The sequence below is a fragment of the Octodon degus genome, unplaced genomic scaffold (assembly GCF_000260255.1).
Source record: "Octodon degus isolate 3935 unplaced genomic scaffold, OctDeg1.0 scaffold00006, whole genome shotgun sequence".
NCBI lineage: Eukaryota > Metazoa > Chordata > Mammalia > Rodentia > Octodontidae > Octodon > Octodon degus.
This window is the reverse complement of record NW_004524582.1, coordinates 17063778-17089403: the sequence shown is the minus strand read 5'-3', so window position 1 is coordinate 17089403 and position 25626 is coordinate 17063778. Positions and strand designations below refer to the sequence as shown.

The 25626-nt window shown below is 36.8% G+C and overlaps 1 protein-coding gene across 1 annotated transcript in view; it reads left to right on the top strand.

The window, feature by feature from the left end:
* The window catches only part of Slit2 (slit guidance ligand 2), a 390230-nt gene that overhangs the window by 285075 nt on the left and 79529 nt on the right, over nucleotides 1–25626 (top strand). Inside the window, exons 10-18 of the mRNA XM_023723851.1 lie at nucleotides 954–1025; nucleotides 1752–1823; nucleotides 9124–9195; nucleotides 15802–15945; nucleotides 16078–16241; nucleotides 17256–17279; nucleotides 20766–20916; nucleotides 23685–23759; nucleotides 25452–25595. Coding sequence (XP_023579619.1) covers nucleotides 954–1025; nucleotides 1752–1823; nucleotides 9124–9195; nucleotides 15802–15945; nucleotides 16078–16241; nucleotides 17256–17279; nucleotides 20766–20916; nucleotides 23685–23759; nucleotides 25452–25595 — 918 coding nt within the window. The remainder of the gene's footprint in view (nucleotides 1–953; nucleotides 1026–1751; nucleotides 1824–9123; nucleotides 9196–15801; nucleotides 15946–16077; nucleotides 16242–17255; nucleotides 17280–20765; nucleotides 20917–23684; nucleotides 23760–25451; nucleotides 25596–25626) is intronic.

The window sequence follows — 25626 nt, the reverse complement described above, 5'->3', positions numbered from 1 at the left end:
CAGAGTCGGCTCTCTGGAATCCAGAGGAGAATTGAAAAGGCAAAGAGAATGGAGAATAGTATTTATATGGAGTTGATTGACTTTGAGAGCCAACATGTTTTTTGATAAACAAAAATATTTACCAGGTTACAAGGAAACTCATTTCTTTGTGTCTTTCATAGCTAGGTGTATAAACGCTTATCAGAGAAAGATCCTCAACTGTGATTTTTTCATCAAAACACTTGTGTTTGAATGCACTTTGGGGCCATGATTTTTAAGTGAAATGTTTATGTAACGAGTCAACAGCATCCAGATTGTCTTAATGAAATCATCTTAGGTTTACAAATTTGATATTTAAGTTTTTGCCACATAAGTCATTTCAAAATTAATTTTATGAGTATAATACTGTTTCAATCTTTAATATGCTTTTCATAGAGGAAAAAAGTTTATAAATTTTAATATTCAGTAGTAATTTCCTTTGAAAATTATGTTTTTCTTACCTTTTTTTGTGGTACTGGGGATTGAACTCAGGACCCTGTGCTTGCCAGGCAGGCACTTATATTCTACTGAGCTATGTCCCTGGCCCTAATTTTTTCTTTAAAACATATTATACATCTAAATTTCACGTCACTGTATAATTCTCTGATTTATATTTCGGTTAGAACAATTAATTCCCAACAATATTTCAGGAAATATTTTCTTTTAATTCAAATACAGGCCTACATATTGATGGACATGTAATGCTTAAATATCTGAATATTTTTTATTATTTTTACAATACTTTTGTGCTTAATGCCAGTTCTGCTCCACACTTAGGGGGTTGCACAATTAATTTTGGTAGTTATTTTTGAGGGAAAAAAGAAAATGTCCCTTATGACGAATGCTGTTTACTTCTTGTCATGAATTCTGAAGTGAAATTAAACATACCCAAGAGCTTGTGTTTCTATTTAAAAATTGAATTATTTTCATTGCAGACGTTTGGAACAGAACTCAATCAAGGTTATTCCTCCGGGAGCTTTCTCACCATATAAGAAGCTTAGAAGAATGTGAGTGACCATTATTCTAGAATATGTAGATTTTTTTTTAAACTATGCAGGTCATGACCATGCAAGGAAAAGGAATTGAGAGTTTAAGAGTTTGGCAGCTTAACTATTAAGCGGTGTCACTATGTTGCTAGTTCTATAACAATATTTTAATCTTAATAGCTAATTCACATTATTTTTAAAATTCTCTGTCATTTGATGTGTCAATTCACATAAGTGCAAATGTATGTCGTGGTCTTATGTAGGTTCTTGAGACACTGTGTTGTCAAAAACAACCTTACTTTGTTAATGCTTAGGATTTTTTCTTCTCTTTTTTCCTTCCTTATAACTTATTTATTTTTATTTTTTAACCAATTTTGCATGCTTATAGCTGGTAGCCTGAGGAAGTGATTTGAAGAGCAGCGTTGTTCAATGTAGCAACCACTGTCTAATGCCTACTATTTAGTAGAATTTTGTATTATTTCTAATGTGATTATTTTTTACTACTTGTGATTCTCTTTTTAAAAACCTTACTTTCAGCATTGGTACTAATAGGAAAAGAGCCAATAGAAACTGATTTTAAAATTGTGATTTATCTTCAAATTTAGAAGTCTGTAGATGTTTTACATTGCACATTGTACATATGCCCCAAGAGGTATAAAACCAGCACATCCAAACCATAGCAGCCCTCTCCCAGGAAACTTCAGCAGTGTCCTATTTAATGAAACCCAACCCTGTTTCTGACCACAGTGACCTGAGCAATAATCAGATCTCCGAGCTGGCACCCGACGCCTTCCAAGGCCTGCGCTCTCTCAATTCACTGTAAGTACTCCTGGCTTCACTGCAGAATTAAAGGGTCTGAGGCAAACAGTGGATGTGTGTATAAAATGTGGACACACCAAAAATACTCCTTTTACATCTTTTGGATGAATTATAAAAGACTAGCATCAATTCTTGTTCATCTTTCCTCAGTTTCATCATTTTTCTGGAGAACTATTGTGTGCTCTAAAATTAGCCAGTTTTCTTGTGTAGATGCTTTATAGTTTCATGAGTACTGTTTAGAAACCAAGTGTAAAGTCTCCTTACTGGCACTAGTTTTCTGTCTGAAATAAGGGAAATGCTTATTTTGGAGGGCTCTGGAAACTTGTATTTTTTTATCTGCTTCCCCGTAGCTGAAGTTTCAGGGACAGTGTTGTGGCTTTGAGGGTTGTGCTGGCAAAGTGTTGCTGAGGACAGGTGAGGGTGACATTTGAGAGCTAACCTGTACTTCCTGCTCATTCCTGAAGACTTCCCTAAAATAACCAGCTCCAATCTCTGAAGGAGCAAAGATAACAATGGAGTACAGCTTGTTAATGTCAAGAGGACTTTCAGAGAGATAACTATGCAAAGAAAAGATGATCTAAAGTGGATTTTAAAGGTTGCCATTCCCTGAAACTGGTAAAAAGCCTTTCAAATTCTATCAAGTGAGATAACCTGCATATCAAACTGTAAGTTTTAAAGTGAAAGCTCGCATAGGTCTTTTGGTTAAAAGGTCATGCTTCGGGGAGGGTTTTCCACTGGCGGAAGTGCCTGTTTGTCTCTTCTGGGTTGCAGAAGACAGGGTTGCTCCTGAGCACACCCAGGTGGATGCTGTGGGTGGCTGGAGCACTTTCCTCCCACTCTGACCAAAGGGGAGAACTGGAGAACAATAGGTTGCCAGACTGGTCTGCTTTTAAAACTGTAATTGTTCTTGAAGCTAGAAAATGAACAACTATCATTTGACCTCCACTAAAAGTCTGGGTTCATATTTGTTTGCTTTACTGTATTTTTACTAGAGTAAGTCCAGGGCTGGGGGAACCGTTATTGGTAGAAAGTGTTGTATGGGATTAAGTACTGCTCTCCAGGAAGACCGGCAGGGTGCTGAGTAACAGAGGTAATTGCAAAACTCAGTGGAGTCACGGAAATTGACTGCAGTGCCATGTTTATGTCCTTAAACAGTAGATGACCCAAGGAAAGAAACCTGTATGATCTCCCAGACATGAAGACAAGAAGAACAGGCAAACGATCACACCCGTTCCTATCTGTTCTCAGAGATAGCATTTACAGTGTCAAGAAGGAGACGAAGCAATGAAAAAAATCTTACTTAAATCTGCTTCCTTGACAAGTTTACTATTTGTATTTCCTTAATATTATTATTGACACTTGGGAGGATGAGAATCAAAAGACAAAAGGAAATAAAATGAACAATAAACAGAATAATCAATTATAATGTATCAGTTATCTCAATAAATTTTATTAATAAATGTTATCATCAATGATTATGCCATAAATGAATATGCAATAATGGACATAAATACAATCGTACTATAGGAAATGCCAAGAGAAATGACAGCACAGGTAAAGGATGTTCTCGGTGCTTGAGTGTCTTTGTCTCTAGGGTTGGAGCATTCACAGGTACACAGTTCTTCGAAAACCTACAGAGAAGCGGTAGACAGCATCATCTTTACTTGTGGAACTGAATCTTAACCAAGCTAAGCCACAGTGACATGACAGTTCACATCACAGCAATACACGGAAGAGGAAGAACCATTTTCCTGAAGTGTAACACAATCTTTTTATATAATATTCTATGAGGTTATGAAACAAGTAGCTGGGAAGAAACAAAATGATTGTGCTGTCGTACAGAAAGTGTGCATGTTCTAACATATGCCATTTTCTTGATTGTGTTCACAGTTTGAGTTAGTCTTCCAAAGACTAATTTCTTAAACTCTCCATATAATACCTAATTTCATGGGTTGAAAGAAGTTCTTTTCTTTTGTTGAACCACAATTAGATGGTCAACAGCAATGTGTTGGGCCCTCATTGTATGCTAGGCTTCATTGTAACCTATGGAGGTTGCAGAGGCTAAAAAAACCTTTGGAAAAATCTTTCCCCTAATGGAAGAGACCAAAAAAAGACTACATATGTTGACAAAATGTATAGTATGTCTGATGATGAAAAGTATCATCAATTAAAAAGGGAAGGGGGAAGACAGGGAATGCCATTAAAAAGAACAAACTGAAACATTGAAGAAGATACCCAAGAAAGACTTTCCTAGAAAGTTATGTGGACAAAGACTTGAAGATTGAGACTGTAGGATTGACTTATGGAAAAATGCAGACATTTGCCAGAAAAGCATTCAAGAAGGAAGAGCAGCGATGTGCTCAGACCCCGAGGCAAGCGTATGCTCAAAACTGAACGAGAAAAGTCCAATCCAGTGTGCCTGGAGAGAGGTGAATAATGTGGAACTGAAGCAGTGTGGAGGTTGCAGTTGTGGCTAACAGCAAAGTCTAGGATGCTACCTTGAGGACAGGACAGCAGTGTTCATCATAAGCTAAGGCGGCGGAGAAGAACTGTGTTGGAGGTGGTGACAGGGAACCTGGAGCTAAGGTCTGCTGTAAAAGTGACTTGGAGAAGGTAGATAATTGAAAGTAGGCAACATTTCTGCTTTATACATAAAGCAAGGTGATGCTTCTGCAAGTTTCTCTTGTACCACGTATTTTAATACTATGCCTCTCTGGAACTGTCAGATTATAGAGTCAGATTAATTTAAGATATTTGTTATAAAAGTAGAAATTCTTAAAATGGTATGATGTCAAATATCTCTACCACATTTTACCTCAAAGACAAATTTTAAATTGTTATTTAATTACACACATAGTATCTCTTACCGAAAAGTGAATTTCATTGCCAAAACTACTTAAAGGCTCTCCTATTAAATAAAAGCATCAACATTTATTCATTCCTATCAACATGAAAGTTTATTTTACCACATTTTAATATTTTGTGTACAAATAGAGTAACATAGAATGTAGTACAATATAAGAAAAACATTATGAGCAAAGTATCTTTCAGAATGTATGAATCTAGTGTATCATTTTATCCAAAGGGATTTTGTTTATGTTTCCATGACAATAATAGACTTTTTATAGAATTTGGTGACCAAGCATTTAGAGTAGTTATTAGCTGCAAACAGCTGTTATTGTTTTATAAGTTGGAAACTTCCCCTCATACTGACACTATAAAGGTATTGTAGTGGTATAAGTTTGTGCTAAGCTTATAATCCTTGGAACTGGATGGCCTGGGTCCTGAGGCCGCCTAGTCCTGGGTAGTGTGGCTAAACTTGGTACTAATTCCACTAACCTCTGTTCTCCCATCTCTAAAATGAAGATCATGTTACTCTCCTTCTGGCTTTGTTGAAACCCTAAGTGAACATCAAGAGATAATAGGAGCAGCCCTGGAAAATCTTTGTATGTGTCAATTTGAAGATTTCTGGATTTTACTTATCCTGGAATAAAGTTATGCCAAAGATTCTCAGTGTATTTTTTTCCACTTTTTCACATTTTTCTTTGTAACCACTTGAACACTTATCACCTACCATTTATTCTAATTTCTTCACCCAGATCCTTCAGAGGTCTGTAGTGCAAGACTAGACTGCTAACTGCACATTTCCTACATTCTTTTCTTTCATTGGTGTCAACTCTTACACACAGAATCTTGCATTTTACTACTGAAGTCTCCATTAAAATGAAAATGTAGTGTCTCCATTTTGTCGAGACACTGTGCTTGCTTAATAATCGCTCAATGTTACAACTCTCAAATATACTTAAGACTATTTTAAACTTATAAGAATGGTAGATTTATTTCAATAAGAGGGTCAGTCCACAGAACTTTCCCTGATAGAAGCCTTGCATATTTCTGTAACAAGCAGTTTTTCCTTCTATTGTGTTCTCTCTTCTGCAAGCTTTCACGAAAGCAGCGGAATGCCATTTGGCCTCCGGAAGTTGCGGTGTCCTTCTGTCTTAAAGTTCGCACACGTAGGGCTGAGACTGGCGTTAGCATCCTTATCCTCCTTTTAGTAGCAAAGATAACAGCAGCCTTGCAATTTTCTGTTCTTCCCAAAGACTGTGAAAAATTCTCTATCACAATAATTGCAGCTTATGAGGGGGACCCTGAACGTAAGCCATGTTGTGAACAAACCAAGGAAGTTGCCCAGTATACTTTATGATTCTTGTTATTTGTTTGTTATTTAAATGCCTCCTAGATTATTTCCATTTCAGCTGAATGAGTTTAAATTTCACAATATCTTTTTAAATTTTCTTTCCGTCTTAAAATTATAGTACAACATTTCATCGGCCTTGTTGTATGTCATGTCATCATCTGATGATATATCTGTACTTTTATTTTATTTTATTTTTGAAAAAAGATGTCACTATAGAGTTCAGGCTGGCCTGGAACACATATGGGGCCCAGACTAGTCACAAACTCACAGCAATCCTTTTGCCTCTGCCTTCCTAGTGCTAAGATTACAGGCATACGCCACTCTGCCCAATGTTTATACATCATTTTTATATATTTTGGATTTCCTTGACTATGGTGTGACTTCTCTGTTCTGGTCTTCAGCTTTTTTTTTTTTTTTAACTCATTTTCTTTTCTAACATTTTGATGCTATGGATGTTTAAGAAAAATATTATGATCTAGTATTGCTATACTTTTTTAATAAAGAAATCTCATTCTATCATATTTAGGATTTAGTACAATATTCTGTGATCTATAACCCCCATACCAGATTAAACTGATTCATTGTATTTCCTGTCTCATTGGGTGATTTCCCCACTTTTTCACCATTTATCCATTTTGTCTCATTAAAAACAAATATTTTTTATTCTTCACATAATCTTTTAAAAAAAGGAGTGACTTGGTTTTGGAAAAGAGTAGTTTTAAGACAAATATGACACCTGTCCTAATCAATCTAACTTTCATGCTATTTCAGCCAACCTTGGAAGTGAAAAAGTCCCAGATGAAAAGAACACTGAAGTTTTCACCTTTGATTTCTGGGTTTCCCACCTTTGTATGCTCTGTCTCCAGTGCGAAATATCCCCATTGTTCAGAGCTACCCCGTTGAGCTGCTCTTTCAGCCACCCACACCTTAGGCAGAGCAGTCATGTAGGGCCGGGCACATGGGCAGAAGGTGCCCATTCAAGAATACTATTTGGCTTCAACCTACTTCGGCACCACAATTAAAACCTAGCCAAGTCGCTGGCACATCCATGAATAAATGTGTTGATAAAGAAATTATTTCAAGAACACAGAATTGAACATTCCAAACTGATGCTATTTCAATCCACTCATTTGTCTCCTGTTGCCCTCTCTCTTCTTCTTAACCTCAAAACATAGTTACCCCCACTCTGGAGATTCGTAGTTACTCCCACCATGTCCCTGACAACACAGAAAACACAGAAGTCTCTCTTTCTTCTTTGATGATTTTGAATTGCTGCTTCTCTAATGCATTTACCTTTCTAAAGAATCTATACTCTCTACAAATGAAATGTTATTCTGTACTCTGAAGCCGCACCATTGGAGTCTGAATGAAGGCACTGTCTCTTCACACATATAGCACCCAGTGTTATTGATTCCCTGAGGAGCTTTCTTCATATACTGTAATACATTCTCTCTGTGACATTTTAAAAGGGGAACATTTCCCTCTCTCTGTTTTTGTGATTTTTCTTCCTTTTCAAACAGAATCCATCTACTGCTGCAGAATGTATTAATTATTTAGGTTTGCATTTCAGCTTTTGGCTGTTGATCATGACATTGTTTCTTTTCAAAAGAATGTCGCTCAGACTCCTGAAAATAATATATTTATTGCATATGGTATAAGAACAAAAATAGATGGATGAAAATTACAGCACTTCTATATGGCAAAACACTTTCCAATCAGATAGATAGATGATAGATAGATAGATAGATAGATAGATAGATAGATAGATAGATAGATAGATTGATAGATAGATAGTAATAAATCGATATATATTTATTATATAGTTATATATTATGTAGTATATATTCCATACAAAAATAATAAATGCAATAATGTCAGTATTTTGCTTTTTAAATTGTTTTACCTAACAAATCACATGCACTTATCTGTCACTTACTACCCATCAAATCTTACTTTTTGGCAAGGTAAACTAGGTATTTAACAAATCCCTATTTTTAATTTGATACTGTTTTATTCACATTAATTTCTCACTGTTAAAACTTACTTCATATTTAACATTATGTACATAAAATACTGTTCTTCTTTGATTATTTTCTCAAATTGATATCCTAAGAGTACGATATTAAGTTAACCTTTATGGAAACAGGCTCTTTGACTTTTGCAGGTGTTGCTAAAGTGTTCTACTCACTGATGATTGTATGCTTTTCTACAGATGATTCTGCCTGCCTAATGATGTGGAAACCAAATTAAATAGGCATTGGTACAGAACTGCTGTTTGTAGCTGGCCTTGTGTGGCTCTGCTTTCCACTCCATTCACTTTTTCTTGAAAGCCCTTCATTTCGCGTTTTGTCCTAATTTATTCTTCAATTTATTTCTCTTTTACATTAGTCATTTCATTTGCCAATTCAATGTTAAAGCCTCCCTGTATGCGAGGAGCTGTATTAGGCACCACGTATAATGAGGGAACTCAGTAGTGATCTTTTTATATAATGGCTACACTTAGTGTCTGAGCAAAGGTGGGTATCATGAGAGTTCATTCTGGTTTCTATTACTTTGAGCTATATATTTGCAACTTTCCCTAAGGTCATATTCCTGTTCTCTATTTTCACTGATGTTCTATTATGCAAGCATCACCATTGTATGTTTAAAATAAAAGCTTCGCCCTTATCATGTGAACTTTTCATGGTTTACTAATAATAAGAGCCCAAAGATTACCCCTTTAATGAGCAGGATTTTACATCTATTGTTATTTATTATGCATACTGTGGCCTCATTAAATATGAAAACTGTGTGTGCTCATGTGTGTACTCAAGAGCAGAAAACAATTTAATAATAAATACTCATACGAAAGGGCTGTTAAACCATGAATTAGACTTTTGTTAATCTTTCTGCATTTTTCTGTTGTTCAAATTGTACATAGTAAACATACATATGACCTGCAATCAAATAAAAACAACTTCAAATGAAGCTTTTCATTCCGCTGTAACCTTTATGAGGCCTTGAATGCCTGCTGCCTGCCCATATGCTTGAACTCCTATGTATTGGTTGAGTTTGTTATGCATGTTTGGGGTCTGACTTTTTCCTTTAAACTTTTTTTTTCAGTGTTCTCTACGGAAATAAAATCACGGAACTACCAAAAAGTTTATTTGAAGGATTGTTCTCTTTACAGCTACTGTAAGTACCTGACTGTGTGGGATCTACTGAAGCCCATATTATATTTTGTTAGTTTGCCATCTTCTAATTTCGTGGAGGAACCAGATAAATTTGAGCCAGAATGCTCTTTCATGGAAGAGACTAGGCTAGTGGTGCTAGCTTGATAATGAATATTTATTGAAGACATAACCCTTTTTATTAATTTTATTGAGAAACAACAATGAGACAGTTTCAAAACTGATTAAAAGAACAGTTACAATAATTAATTCATTGCATATTGTTGTCTTCATACGGATAACCCACTACTATTATGGACTACTGGACTATATTGGATCATTGTGCTGAAGGCATAACTCTTCTGGAATTTTCTCGGAGCCTTCTCTCTCTAGTGTCATAATACATGCTTTCTGATTGGTCTATCACTTAATGATTACATAGTCTTCCTTGGAAAAGTATATCTGTTTGATGTAACTAGTGGCTGGAAGGATATATGGTAAATGATATTTGTCAAACTTCGTCCAAAGAATTTACAGAAGCAAATGTGTTAGAATGTCTTCTCCAAACAAATCTGTGGTCTGCAGTAGGTCATTCAGACCAGACTCTGGAAACTAGTCTCTACCAGACTGTCAATGATTTCTTTGATTTTATCCCAACCAAAAGCCCACGCTGCTTAGATGAGTGTTAATGTTCATTTGTCTTGAAGGAATTCACTGTGCGTGCTACTTAGAACTCCAGATTTGACCCATGTGTTTGAATGCTTGATCATATGAAAAATAAATTTGAGGGCCAGTGATATAGCACAACAGTCTAAAGTGTCTGCGTGGGGAAGCTTAGGCAGGCTCAGGGGACCTCAGTTCTATCCCCAGCACCACATGCTGCCCCAGCCCCGCCCTCAGGGTAGGCTGAGCTGGCCAAAGAAAGAAAGAAAGAAAGAAAGAAAGAAAGAAAGAAAGAAAGAAACTTGAAGAAAGAAAACTAAGGTTAACCTAGATTCATCAAATTCTGTTTGAAACTTCACATAGAAAGGTTATTTGGGGCAGACCCTAGCCTGTATATTTCAGACACAAATATAGTTACGATGTGTCTTCTTCTCTTACTTAACTCAGAGTGTCCTGTAAATTTCTTAATTTTAAAATGTTATTTTCTCTTGGAGGAGTATTTATCTGCAGTTCTTTATTTCCTAAACACTAATTCCTAAGTCCATGATCTTCCTAAAAGGAGATTTGATTGCTTATTTAATGAATTTGTGTTCATGATTATGACCTATTACTTGTGTCTTAAAAACTACTCTGTGCAGACTCACATGTGATAGCATAGCTCACTTCCCACATATACATGCATGTACAATAGAACCAAATGTTGAAGCCTGGGGAGATAGCTCAGCAGCATAAGAGTATGCCTGGAAAGCACCCAGTCCTGAGTTTGATCCCCCATACCACTAAATAAATAAATAAATAACAAAATAATAAAACCAAATAAATGTTAACAAGACAGTGTTAGTTTTACTAAATGGAACTCACCTTCCCCATTCTCTATTTTTTCTTTTCTTTTTTTCCTTTTTTTTTTTAATTTTTATTTTGCGGAAGGGTCTACAGGGTGTTCAGGGTCTCACTTCTAGATAGGACTCATAGTGAACCACCTATGGTTTTTGGCCTCCCAAGAGCTGGGATTACAGGTGCGTGCCTGCCCAGTCTCAATTGCAATCTCAGCATGCTCTGAGGGCAGGGACGGCACAGCAGGCCTGGGGATTGAACCCCTGGCCCCAGCGCCTGCTTGCAGGTTCTTTAATTCTCTGAACTATTTGGTCGGCCCTTCCTTCCCCATTCTCTGTTGTTTTAATACTACATCATTCATTAAATATATTTTACAACAGATCTATGAGTAACAGCAAATACTGATTTTGTGAACCGATAACCTATATGAGCTTTTGCTTTTTTAGCTTTTTGCAATGAAGTCATCAAATATTGCTTCTGATTTGACAGAATCTACTCACACAACAGATTTCTTTACAAATAATAGATGTAGCCTGATTCTGTATGCGCACATGCCTACAAGTTGCCCATCTGCCGTCCATCCACGTTTCCCTCGAAAGCTCCATACAGTTGGCCCCAGATGTTCCGATCATCCCAGCTCCATCAGCCGTGAGCACTCTCCCCACATGCTTAGCTGTGGTTAACACAACAAATATGTTCACAGAATACGGAGTCTCTGTGTAGGTCAGCCTCTTCGTTATGCCACCACTATCATGTTCTGTCCTTACAAAAGGTGTCATTGTCTCTCTACAGCTAGCCAAGAACCAGGAAAAGTGCAGCATGTCAACTTTGTTTGAACAGATTACTATTAGATAGAAGAGGTAGATAAATGGAATAAATCCAAGAAATTCCTCAGGCCATGTAGATTTAAAGGGACTGCCCATAACAGAATCTGTTTGGAGCTTCTCCAGGAGCCTCACCATTGCTTTATCTTAAGTTTGTGCTTTCTACCTTCTATACTCAGTTAGCTTTTTTTGTTTGTTTGTTTAATCTTTTATTTATTTATTTGGTACAGAGTCTCACTATGCATTTGGGACCTGTAGTGATCCTCCTGGCTCAGCCTTCCCAGCACTGGGATTCCAGGCATGTGCCACCACGCTCAGGTTCGGTGGTCAGGGCATGGCTTGGGGCACTGGGGTTAGAACTCGGGTCCTTGCACTTGCCAGGCAGGTGCTTTGATTACTGAGCTATCTTCTTGGCCTTAGCTTATCAGGAAAGGAACATCTTCAACATTCCTTATACTGTGGCCCAGGGTGGAAAGTTTGGAAGATGGAGAACCCAGCAAAAAGGAGAATCATGAAAAAACTGTGTTTGTAGTATACATAGGAAAGCAAGCAAATAAAGTGGAAATATTTTGGTTAACTAAAGATACAAATTAATTTTTTTCTCTCTTTTGCCAAAAAAGAAAACATTTTCAGTATGTTAGATATGAACCATACCTAAGCCATATAGTACATATTAAATGTGTGTTAGATACTGAATGTGTGTTAAACTTCTAAGTATGAAATAAATGGTAAGAGAAAAATGTAAAACATCTAGCCTGCTTGTAGAGGGCTAAACTATTTTAAGGTCAGTACATGAATCAATGTGAAGCAGATACCAAAAGTACATGGCCCAGACAATATGTATGAAGAAGAACGTGGAGGAAGGGATGCTTTAGTTGAGGGGAAGATTTGTTCTGGAAAGAGTTGCAAGAGTATTCATTCTAAAAGACACGGTGCATTCAGAATAACCCACAAAATGATGTTTCCCAAAGTATGATCTAAGCCAGTTTCACAGAATATTGATATTTTGGCAAAAAGCGGTGTGCATAGTCTTGCTTTATATGTGAATTCGTAATGCAGGACTAGAGCTTTTAATGCCATAATTTATGTGCCTACCCTGGAGGTTCACATAGTGTCCATGCAGCAGCAAATATTTATTAAGCACCTAATATATATTATGTATTCTGATATCTTGGAAATGTCGGGGAGCAAAATAGACCAAGGTCTGTGACATCCTCTTGGAGAAGATGTGTAATGACAGCCAGTAGTGACACAATAAATGAGTAAAATCATATATGACCAAAATGAACACTAATTTTTAAAAATAGAAAAAGTAGAGGCTGCTGTGTTAGCTCAGTGGTCTAAGCACCAACCTGGCAAGGGCAGGGACCTGGGTTTCTGTCTTCAGTACTGCAGCTGTGCCAGCCCTGCCCCCAGGCACGCTGAGCAGGCCACCAAGACCAGGCTTGGTGGTGCACGCCTGTAATCCCAGTGCTGGGGAGGCTGAAACAGGACGATCACTACGAGTCTGAGCTACATAGTGAGACCCTGTACCAAATATATAGATAGATAGATAGATAGATAGATAGATAGATAGATGATAGATAGATAGATAGATGATAGATAGATAGATGATAGATAGATAGATAGATAGATAGATAGATAGATAGATAGATATTGTTTGTTTGTTTTGGTTTGATTTTTTTGTTTGTTTGTTTTGTATTTCAGAGAAGGGTCTACAGGATGTTCAGGGTCTCACTACTAGATCGCACTCTTAGTGATCTGCCTGTTTACAGCCTCCCAAGAGCTGGGATTACAGGCGAGCATCAGCACGCCCAGTCTCAGCTGCCTTCTCAGCACGGCCTGGGGGCAGGGCTGGCCCAGCAGGCCTGGGGATCGAACCCCAGCCCCTGCATCTGCTTACAGGTGATTTAATCTGCTGAGCTATTTGACCGGCCCTGTTCTGAATATATTTTTTTAAAAATGGAAAAAGTAAGTTAAATAAAAGGAATTCCTAATTCTGGAGGCTACAGGAGAAAGAGACATACCACATAAGTGAAAGAGACTGCCCAGGCTGGGCTGACAAGGGTGAGTGAGGCCATGGCGGGAAGCAGTGGGCCGAGCCAGCCAGCACTGGGGGTGACATGGTTGTGCAGCCAGAGGACAGCAGAGTCTGGCGTGTTGGAAAAGCAGCAAGTAAGTCAGCACAAGCGGGCCAGAAGAGCCAGGCAGCTTTGTCCCTGTTCTGTTTCCCAACCATACGTTTGTACACACAAGATGGGCAAGGCAATGATCCTGAGAAACATCAGCAGGGTTTTGAAACTAGCAGTTAATTGGTAGGATTCTCACCCTGACTAACTATATATGCTGATACCTATGAACCAAGCAACTGCACTGAAGATGGCATTGTGTAATAGAAGGGTCACTCTTGGAATGCCTGTCATTCTGGTCTTCTAAATACATACTTCTTTTGACATACCAATGATTACCATAATGTCTCACTTGTTTTTTTTTTTTTTTTAAATGGGTAATAAATGAAAAAAAAAAAAAGACAAGAAAAAGAAAAAAAAGTCACAGGACTGTCCTGATACCTTGTTGTATATGGTTAGATTTCTAAATTTCTGTGTAAAAATATGTGCATATTCCTATTTTAAAAATTTTTTCTTCATATTCTGTAAGGACTTAAAGTTCAACACATCAATATTTGATGGAAAATACTTGTTCCACATTATGCCTAAGATGTTTGTTATTTAGACAGATAGTTAGGGTAAACCGAACTGCATATGTTGCAGGTTAATAATAAGCTTCTCTTCTGGAGGGTTAACAACCTAAGTTTTCAGATCAAAAAGTGGAGAAAAGGAAGGGCTGCAAGGTCAGCCAACATTTTAGTCCTCGTCTTTCAAGGTCAGTGAAGACTCAGGACATAGGAGAACCTGTACCATAACATCATGTAACTCAGTTGTGCCCCAAATTTTCTGATCAAGGAGATTATGGAGCCACCGAGGAATATGATCGATGATGTATAGTGTGCCTAAGGAGAGTCACCTGGAGATAAAATTTTCTCTCAGGTTCTCACAGAGAGAAAATTAGCCAAGCAATGGCCGTGACTCATCCACATGGCTGACACTGACAAAGGATCTGCAAACTGTGGTACAGGGTTGCAGGATAAATCCTGAGGGTACTCGACTGACCTTATCAGATACAAAAGTTATATTTCTTGTTATACAGGTCTTACTTTATCTTGGTCTTGACCATCCAGCAGAAAAGTGTAAAAACAAGGTATATAAAGTAAAGCCATATTAATATGCTGAGCTGTGAAAGGCTGAAGTCAACAGCTTCTGCAGATAACCTACTACTATTGTGGACTACTGGACTGTGTTGAATTGCTTGGATGAATTCAAGCACCTATAGTATTTAGATGCCAATAGAATACCTGTCTCTGACAGGACTAAACAAAAAGGGGATACAAAGGAAGGACCATTTTGTATTTGTATATACAGAATAGTTAGGATAGATATACAGGTACTTTTGCTTAATTCAGTGAGAAGACAACTTGTAGTAACAGTGTTTGGACAAGATATCCTGTATACTTCTTTTACTATGGATAACTACTAAGAAAATAACAATATACAATGTATTACTTATTGAAAATGTCCCATTAATCAGCTTTGAAACTGTCTCATTGATATTTATTTCTCAACAAAATATAATACAAAAAAATTTCAATCCCCAGTTCCGAAAAAAAAAAAAAAAAAAAAACCAGCCAGGCAGAGCAGAGCCCCAGGATGCTTCACACCTCCCAAGTGTGGACTGCAGCTGCACACTGGGGGCTGCAGGGTTTAGGGATAAGTTTGGCTTCTGTACTCAGCCAATGAGAAGCTGTTGTAGGGCCCTAAGAGACGGGTGGTGTGGTTCGGTGCATAGATGCTAGCTATTTTCAAAATAGATTGAGCTTTTTCAAAAACCAGCATGAAGGACTAATAACTAAGCTATTTTACAGTGTCCTCAAGGACAGGGACTGAGCCTTCACCACCCTCATGTGTTGTTCTATGTCAGCACCTTCCTGAGTGCATAGTTAATATTTTGTTGAATTCATGTCTAAGGACTGCTGGATTTAGTCTAGTTTTACCCGACTACGTGACTTTTGCTTTCTCCTCTAAGCTGCAAATCTGCAACCTGTAAAATCAAAATTATTACTAAAGTTAAAATGCTAGTGTTGTTGTTAAAAAAAGACATACATGTCTTGATTGGGTTTTCTCAAGAAAGAAAAAATCTTGCAGGTGAGTTAAAGGGATGCTACACTTTAATTTTGCAACTATTTGATCAAACAGATTATTGAATGCCAACAAGATAAACTGCCTTCGGGTAGATGCTTTTCAGGATCTCCACAACTTGAACCTTCTCTCCTTATATGACAACAAGCTTCAGACCATTGCCAAGGGGACCTTCTCACCTCTCCGTGCCATTCAAACAATGTATGTATACACGATCTGGATCTAATTCAGTTAGCACTGTTTTCGTTGTTTCTTTCTTTTTTTTTTTTTTTCCTGAATGTGCGAGTTGAACCCAATGCAACCGTATTTAAAACTGTTCTGTGTTTCTGCAAGGCATCTGGCCCAGAACCCCTTTATCTGTGACTGCCACCTCAAGTGGCTGGCGGATTATCTCCACACCAACCCCATTGAGACCAGTGGTGCCCGTTGTACCAGCCCCCGCCGCCTGGCAAACAAAAGAATTGGACAGATCAAAAGCAAGAAGTTCCGTTGTTCAGGTAATTTCTCACCTCCCAGGACACTTCCCTGTGACAGAAGCAACCGTGGTGATATGAGGTGTACCAAGAGCTGTGGCTGACTCCCGCACTTCGGAGAATCATATTTCTTTCTCTTTTGCTTACACAGGACAAGAGTAAAAAATAAATAAACAAACGGGACTTCTAGACCCACCTATCATAGTGCTTCCGTGTATAACATTTTTAATACCGTATTTAAAGGAAGAAATAGGATACTAAGTGAAAAAGATGCCTGCATGCTTTGCAGTATTTTGAGAAAGTTTGACCATAACGAAAGCCTTGTAGACAACTCAAAAATGCTTTTAAAATATGGGGAGATCTATGTTCATTACATTATTTTCTATTAGCTAAGTTTATAGTACTAAAATAATCAACCATGTTTTCATTTTTTCTGAAAGTGAGTGGAAACTTGGTTTTGTGGCTTGAGCAGGCTCCAAAGCGGGAGGAGAAAAATAAGTCCCCCTATGCATTTTCCTCTCCCTGAGTACACTTCAGTGATTTGCATTCTCTTATTTTGAATAAATCTCTGAGGATTCACTTTTCCCAACAGGCCATCTTTCTACATTTTGATAACATTAGCTTTGTCTAAAAAAAAAAAAAAAAAAAAGCTAAATATATGAATTGTGTTATTAAAAATAAAATGCTTACTTTATTGAAATATACTCCTTGCTTTGTTATAATTTTTCTAAGTTCTGATGATAGACGGTGTTCTTTGTATTGCTGGTAATATGCTGCCTAACTATTTCAGGCCTATTTCACATGCAGCAGTTAATTCATACTAAAAAGCTAATATCCACAACAGGCTGGTTATTGTCCACTATTGTAAATGCACTGACTAGTCATTGAACATTATTATACTTCAGCCGCTGCTGTGAATATACATTTTTCACTTAGTTATCTATAGTAACTTTAGTCCATTCTGATTCTAATATAGCTCATTTCTCTACTTGTTGACATTCAGGTGCATCTTCTATTTTTTTCTCTTTTTTTATTTAGCTAAAGAACAGTATTTCATTCCAGGTAGGTTTTGCTCGTTGGTAGGACTAACTGCAAACACCCTTTCCTCACCTTTTGAAATATCACTCCTAAAACTGATATGCATGCTTTTGAAAGTACAGTGGGTCCTCTCTAGATAGACTGACTGATGTGTAGATCACTTGTAGCTGTTTCCTGAAAACCTGACCTCTGCATGCAGCTTCTGATGTTAAACATATTTATTATTAAACTCCCACCCTCTTTTCTCTTCCTTTCACTCTGGCACATTATCTGCAATTTCTCACAGTAGCTAAAGTGTTTGAACCAATGGCTTTCTCCTGAAATCATTTTTTTTCTCCTTACATTGTATATCTGATCTTTTCAGCCTGTTTTTAAAATTTAGCTTACCAAGCTAGTTTTAAAGACAGAGGCCTTTCTATTGTCAAAGAGCTAATTCTACATGAAATCAGTGTGAACACAGAAAATTGCATTTTCAGCAGGAGAATGTTGAGTCATTTTATATTTAAAAATTGTATGCTTTTCTTTTGCTCCATTTTATACAAAGAGCTGCTTCGTGCTGGTTTGAATACCCTCGTTCCTTATTTGTTTATAACTGTACAGTCTTGCAAACCCAGACTTGGAATATGATGCCACAAAGAGATTACTGATGTCCACCTTGAAAGCATTAGGAAGCTCATAAGCCCTAAATGCCTTGAATAATTTAGGCAGATGGGCAAAATGCTTCTAAGAATAATGATTACAGTCTTGTATTATTTCAATCTTAACACTCTCAAGACTGATGATTCTAGAGCTAGCTCTTTAAAATATGTTCTTTCACTTATCTTTTTCCTTGCCTGCCAGTTGTGTTAAATGCCTTTTGATTGTTTTAAACCTTTATATAAAAGTACATGTTAAATATTGATTGGCTGCATTAACCTTTCCCGGTTATATTCTAGACTATCCTATATCTTAAAAACTATACATAAAATATTTCTAAAATATTTCTTTGTAAAATCATACTTATTTGCTTACGAAGGGCTTTCAGTTCGGTCTCTATATTAAGGAGATACTTGTTGGCTGTCATTACTCAGCTATATTCTAAATAATTTCATCCATTTAACAGATTGAGTTCTATTTAACAGATCTAATAATATGACTAAATTTACATTCTGTGGAGTGTAAATGATTAAATAATATTTTACATATTTTATTTCCCAATGAAATAAACAACATGTTTTAAAAAAATAGTTGATTTGCCTTCATTGGCAAGATTTAAAATTTACTGGTCTTTACCAATTGTTAACTAGAAAGTCATCCAAGAGCCATTATTTAACTGAAAAATGCTATATTCTAAACATCAGATCATTCACAGAAGAATAATACATCAATATAATTTAAATCCTAAGATTACAACACTTAAATAATTATTGAAAAATTGTTCAAACTATTGTATTTAAATACATCTTACCAAAAATTTGGAAACCAGTATTTCCCACTCACCAAGTACCAAACAAAATTGAGGCGCATAACAAATGTTCTAATACAGCTTTCCTATCCTATTAGCAGGTAGGGACCAAAGTAGATTTGACATACACACTTTCCTTCTGATATCAATTGATAATTTTCAATTCCTAATACTTTATGTTATTTAAATTAATAATAAAATTCAGACTAGCAGAATTCTTTGAGCTTCATTTTCCCTATTATTCCCAAAGTTTACATTATAATTTTGATATATCTAATAAACTATTACAAATCATCATTGTTTTCATAGTATGGCTAAGATTATCTGAATATATTCAATGAGCCTATCACTAGATTTCATTATCATTGTAACCTTATTTCACTTTACACTAATACTGAAGGCACAAGAAAACAGAGCCTCAATAATTACTATGGCATTAATTGCCAAATATAATCTAACAATTATATCTGGCATTGCAAACTTCCAGTGAATTCTGATCCTGTTCTCCCATGTGGCATTATTTGTAAATTGGAAAGATCATTCAGAAGCACTGTAAACTACCTCAGGATTATTCAAATGTTTCAATGATAGTCCTTGAGGATCTGGATGATTAATTTTTATTCACTTTTACGTGTGTACTTGTCTACTACCATTCCATGTGGCACTCCAAATATTACAGTCATAACTCAAAAGAAAATGTGCCTTGCCAAGAGTCCATTTTTTGAAGAAATTGACAAGAACTTAATTTGTCCTATGCATCTTGTATGCCATTGCTCATCCTTTAAAGCTATCATGCTTTCAACAAGTTACTGTGAATTTTACAAAGCATGACAAATCCCATCACGCCATGCTGTCCCCTATAATTGCCATGATAGAGGAGAGAGGGAGCATAGTCTGATGCCGTATGTATGTCTGTTAACCTTAATTGGGATTACTCTTTCTTTCTTTCCTTCTTGGTGATCTTTACTTTTGCAGGAATTCACCATCGGGGCTGTAAGTAAAAGTGTCTGATCTGAAATACAATGTTCTCCCTTTTCAATCCTGATGTACCTTCTTCTAGTCTTGGTCTCTTACACCTAATTTTCAAGAAGAAACCACAGATCTTTTGAGCTTCTCTGTTGTCCTTGTAGCCCACCTTCAACTTCTTTCGATGTCCTTCCCGAGTGCTGTGGTGTCCCTTCTGCAGTTCTGAGGAACGGCGGAGGCACCTTCAGTATAGTCCCTTTCTTATGTTTCCAGGAAATCTTCGGTAGTAATACACTTACTGTGGTCGTAAACATTCTGCGGGAGGATGCATGCCACGTAAACAGCACTGCATTCCAGAACGTCTGTAGCTTTTCTCCTACCTCCCTTCATCTCTCCTCTTGGTCTCCCCTCTGGCCTAGTGGTTGGTGTAGTGATTATGTAGCGAGATTTTCTGTTGTGCTTGATCTAACCATGTGGTTGCGAGGTATGAGTAAAACATGGTTCCGTCAAGCACCATGGAACGTCACGCAGCTTTCTACAGCATGACAAGCTGCTGAGGCTCAAGTCAGGATTAACTTGTCTTTTGCACAAAATCAAAATGAAAAAGAGGGCTTTTTAGGCATTTCTGAAGATTATGTGAGAGGGAGAGAATAATAAAAGCCCACAGAAAATTTAAAAAACTGAGAATATCTATTTGCCTTGAAAGCCCTAATTTATAATGATATCCAGGAATATGTTTATTACTGAATAATTTTCAATTCTTGATCCAGAAAAAAAAATAAAGTTTTAAGAATTAATAGCCATTGTGAGATTAGCTGTGTAATAGGCTAGAATGGCTCAGAACCAGATCAGCAGAAAGTACAGCTGTGAAAAGCTCAACTTTATTAATGTTTTCCTGTTGTGTGAATCTGGTCATTCTTTTTTTCCAGAAAATTACAAGCCTTTCTTTTAACCCTCTCTTGACATCTATTGACCAAAATTCCCTAAGTTGTCTCCCTGCTGCATAATCTATAGTTATCTTATTTTTTCCTTCCTACAACTTCATAAATATTCGAATCTTTACACTCAGTATCTTTCTCTTTGGCTTGAATTCTCAATAGGTACAGAAGATTATCGATCAAAATTAAGTGGAGACTGCTTCGCAGACTTGGCTTGCCCTGAAAAGTGCCGCTGCGAAGGAACCACAGTAGATTGCTCCAATCAAAAACTCAACAAAATCCCTGATCATATTCCCCAGTACACTGCAGAGCTGTAAGTGCATCCTGCCTCAAAGTCCCGACTGGGAAAGGGGAAGTGAAAACATCAAGGCATAGGAAATTTCATCTTGCCACTGTTACTCTCGATAATCACATTAACTAGTGCATGTGGCATTGATGTACCTCTTCTGTGTGCAAGACTGTATTACAGACCATCTTAGTTCATTGTTCTAGCTGAAGATACAATTAAAAATTAATTTAACTCTCAGGATTCAATTGGGACTTAAGAATGCTGATAATAATAGTGACTATTTGATTCATATTTATTATGTATTTTTCCCAAAATTCATTGTAATCACTTAATAGATTTTTTTAAGTATTTAATGCATACTTAACAACCCAGTAAAGTAGTTTGAAATTCACCATTTATAAATCTAGCCAGGGAGTCTTTTTATTATCTACTTTATTTCTTCTTCGACTCACAAAAAAGAATTTAATGATTGTCAGTTATGAAAATGCTAAGGGTAATTATTATTGTGGCTTTTTTTTTGCTGGACAATGGATAGCATAATAGGGAAACCCAAAGGGTGAATACGATCACATTCAGACTTACAAGCCTTACATAGAAGCTAGCGTGTATAAGTGCTAAAATTATTTGTGGGATCTTTGCAGATTCCACAAATCTTGGCTTATATATGGTTTGCCTTTATTGACTTTGTTTATGAAAGCAAGAGCTTCAGTGTTAGTGTTCTACAAATTCAAGGAAAACCTAGTGACATCCCATTCTGTGTATGCTTTAGCACTCCTCATGTATGGCGCCATCTGGCAACTGTCATTTACTGCTTTGCAAAGTTGCTTTACTCTCTGTGTGTATAATCCTTCTGTCTTCAGCTGGATTATAGCTCCGTGATGGTAGGGAATGTGTGCTATGGTTTATCTCCCACTGTGCCTATACACATGTCTGTTACCTAATTAATTTTAAGCGAGTTGATTAATTAAAAATAAAGTTATGCCTTTCAAAGCACAGACTGAAACTCGGTCCTTTGTGATTACAGTTATTGTTTTTATATCTGTTTGTTCATGAAGCTATTTAATAACTAGAGGATTTTTAGAAATGCATAGAGATCATACAACAGAAGTGCTGAACCCCTCTGAAACTGTGGTGTGGAGACATATTTATTTCTAATAATGTTACAAAGAGCAAATGATGTCGCTCAGCATGCTAATGCCTTAAATAAGCTTATTTGTCAAAAATTACAGTTGAAACTAATTTCCTTTTTTATGAGCAGAATACATTTATTGGGATAAAGAAAGCTCCTGTCTGAGAGAGGGACAGGAGGGGGGACCCGTGAGTGGGTGGACCCCCAAAACTAACTTCTAATGTATATTTCAGCACAATGTTTAGCATGTCTCTATAAAATTAATATTTTGTTAATTATGAATGTAAAGTCATTACTCAGAAGAATCTATTTACAAATCATGCATCCAATAAGCAATTTATATATAAAGTATGGGAGACACTCTGACAATTACACAATAAAAGATATATTACATAAGTTATCTTTATGTTATACATAGTCCTTCAAAGGTATACTGAGGCACACTAGACATGAAAAGTCCTTTGACATAGTCATTTGAAAAATGCAAATTGGGGCCGGGGGATAGCTCAGTGGAATAAGCGCTTGCCTGGCAAGCTCAAGGGCTTGAGTTCAATCCCTGGTTCTGCCAAAAAAGAAAAAAGAGAAAAAAATGCAAATTAACACTACAATGAGATACCAAGATACACTCATTGAAATACCTATGAAATAAAAGAGGAGCAATAGTAAGAGGGAGAAATTGGGGTATTCATACATTGATGATGTGAGTGTAAATTAGTATAGCCTTTGTGAGAAACAGTTTGTATATCCTTCCAAATGTTGAACATAGATTTGTCATGTGAGCCAACAACTCCGGCATAAGTATACTTTCAAAAGAACTAAAAATAATGTATCTAGACAAAAGCTTTCATATCAATATCCATAGTAAAAGTTTTCATAACACTTATAAAGCAGGACAGAAATGTCCATAAACTGATCAAAAGATCAATAAATGTGGTGTTTGTATATAATGATTCAATGATAAAAATAACCAAGCAGTGATGTATTCTACAACATTAACAAACATTAGGAACATCATACAAAGTGAAGAAAGGTAGCTACACAGCTACTTTTAAATGGTCCCATTTCTATGGAATGCCAAGGGTGGGAAAAACAGCAAGTTAGGGACCATCGCCAGAGTGCATTGTGGGGGTTGAGGGTGTCAAGGCAGTACCTGGTGGTAATTATGAAGTTTCTATTGGAGGGTGATGAAAATATTCTGGAATTAGATAGCAGAGGTGGCTCCACAGTAAATACACTGATGTCTTTTAAATTGTACACTTCAAAGGGGTGAATTTTATGAGATTTGATTTATATTTCAACAAATCTGCAAATTAAAAAAAATTGTAGAGCAAGTGATTTTGAAAAAATGCTTAAAAACATTTCCTGCATGAGAAAAAGTGAGAAAATATTGGTGAAATGTTATTCTAGAGTTTACCGCATTAGAGAGAATTGGTTTTGATTGTTAGTCTTCCATACTGTGTGGCTCTTAATATATTTTATTTTATAATTAAAATTTGAGAGAAATGCAAAAAATATTGGTACTGACCATAAATCCTCTGTGATATTTGTACTGTATTTTACTTTAGAGTTATCATTAATTAATGTTATAATTCATCTGTTAAATGAATTGCAATCCCTTTGTAACTCCTAGTAATGAAACATCCTGTTCTTTCTTTTTCTCCAGGCGTCTCAATAATAATGAATTTACAGTGTTGGAAGCCACAGGAATCTTTAAGAAGCTTCCTCAGTTACGTAAGATGTAAGTCATTTGTCTGCAATCTTTTCAATTTCCCTGGTGTTTTCTTGTGCTTTTTCCTTTCTCCTTAAAGTTTAGCTAAGTATCTTTGGGAAATTGGAAAATACAGAAAAGCCGGGGAAATTTCCACCCCACAACTACTCAAGATACGAACATAGAGTGCTGTCTGAAAGGAGCATTTCCCTGTGGTCAGAAGGTGCCAGCCAGAGCCCCTGTACCTCACTCCCATGCAGACAGCTGGTCTGCGATGATGTGGCCACAGCCGGCACCCAGAAACCTAAGCACATTAAAACGGGTTTGGGGATGTTTGCGACTTCCTTTACTTATTCCCCCAACCATGCTGTTATTTCTCTTCCAGCCCATTCGTGTCAACTGTTTGACTTTTTGCTTCATTAAACTTTCATTAGAAGATAGTCAGAATTAATGATTGGTAAACTGACTTGATAGCTCTTCTGTGTTCATACATGTCCACAACTCATATTTTAAACTCTGTTCCTAAACTCAGCAATTTCAACAAACTTTGTGTTCTTCACCCCTCAAGAGGAGTAAGGGAGGAAAAGGGAGGACATGCGTGTAAGGACGAGGAAGCCCCTCCACGCAACAGGAAGTGTTTGGGGGAGACGTTTTCTTCCACAGTGTCTGTGTACAAACAGGCACAACAGGCCCACGGTCTCTCAGACTCCTAAGTAGCACAACAGACTGAATTTGCCTGTGTACTTCATCTCTATGTTACATCCAAATATTTTCTAATTTGGGCCAACGATATAGCTCAGCTCAGCTGTGTAAGTGCCTGCCTGGCAAGCACAAGGCCCTGAGTTCAATCCCTGGTACCGGAAAAAAAAAAAAAAAGCTCAATGTTGCAACCAAATAAAGTTCAGAGATGCAGCTAAATATTTTCTAATTCTTGATTTTTCTTCCTTTTCACAGATTACTAAGTGCACTTTCTTTTTAGCTTTGATATGCCTTTTAATGCAGCAGTTATTGAACAAACACTTTGAATATGACTTTGAGAGCATAGATGGTACATAAAATTTATCTTGTTTATAGGGCACTTAAGGTCTTGGAATGAAGAGTGAAAAATAAAAAAAAAGAGCCCAGATTGGACATTCTTGCTCTCTGCGCAATCACTGTCCTTGTGGGCAGGAATTGAACTATTTGATTTTATACAAAATACTGACAGATAAATTGGTTGTCTTAACACAATATAACTCAAGGAGTTTAATCTAAATAAATCTATATTTGAACACATCTCTGATGCTATCTAAGATCTAATGCATTTTAATCTAGCCCCTCTATTTGGTTGCCTCTTTTAGCCTTTAATTTATTTTACAGTTTTAACCAGGTACCTTTCTTGGGAAAGTTCTTTATTAAATTTTAGAGAGGTCATAAGAATTCATGAAACCTATTACCTGGCCCCAAGTATGTTATGTCCCTTGGGACCTTTACAGATCTTCTTGGCAACCATTAGGATCGTACCTCTTGCCACAGGTATTCCCTCTGGCTTTAATGTCCCTTTCATTTCATAGAACAGGAGAGGGGTGTCTTTTCACAGCTCCCGCCATGCGGGTCAGCAATATACTAGAGGAGTGTGGAAGACTTCGTTCCGTTAAAGAAAATAACATTGACTATTGTTTTCATGTCCTCTTTTAGAGAAAGGAACTGTTGATAACCTTTGTTTCAACCATTTCCACTTAGCAATTTTAGCAACAATAAGATTACAGATATTGAGGAGGGAGCATTCGAAGGCGCATCTGGAGTGAATGAAATACTTTTCACCAGTAACCGCTTGGAAAACGTTCAGCATAAGATGTTCAAGGGATTGGAAAGCCTCAAAACTCTGTGAGTGCTCTGCTTTGCACTGTAATCTGCC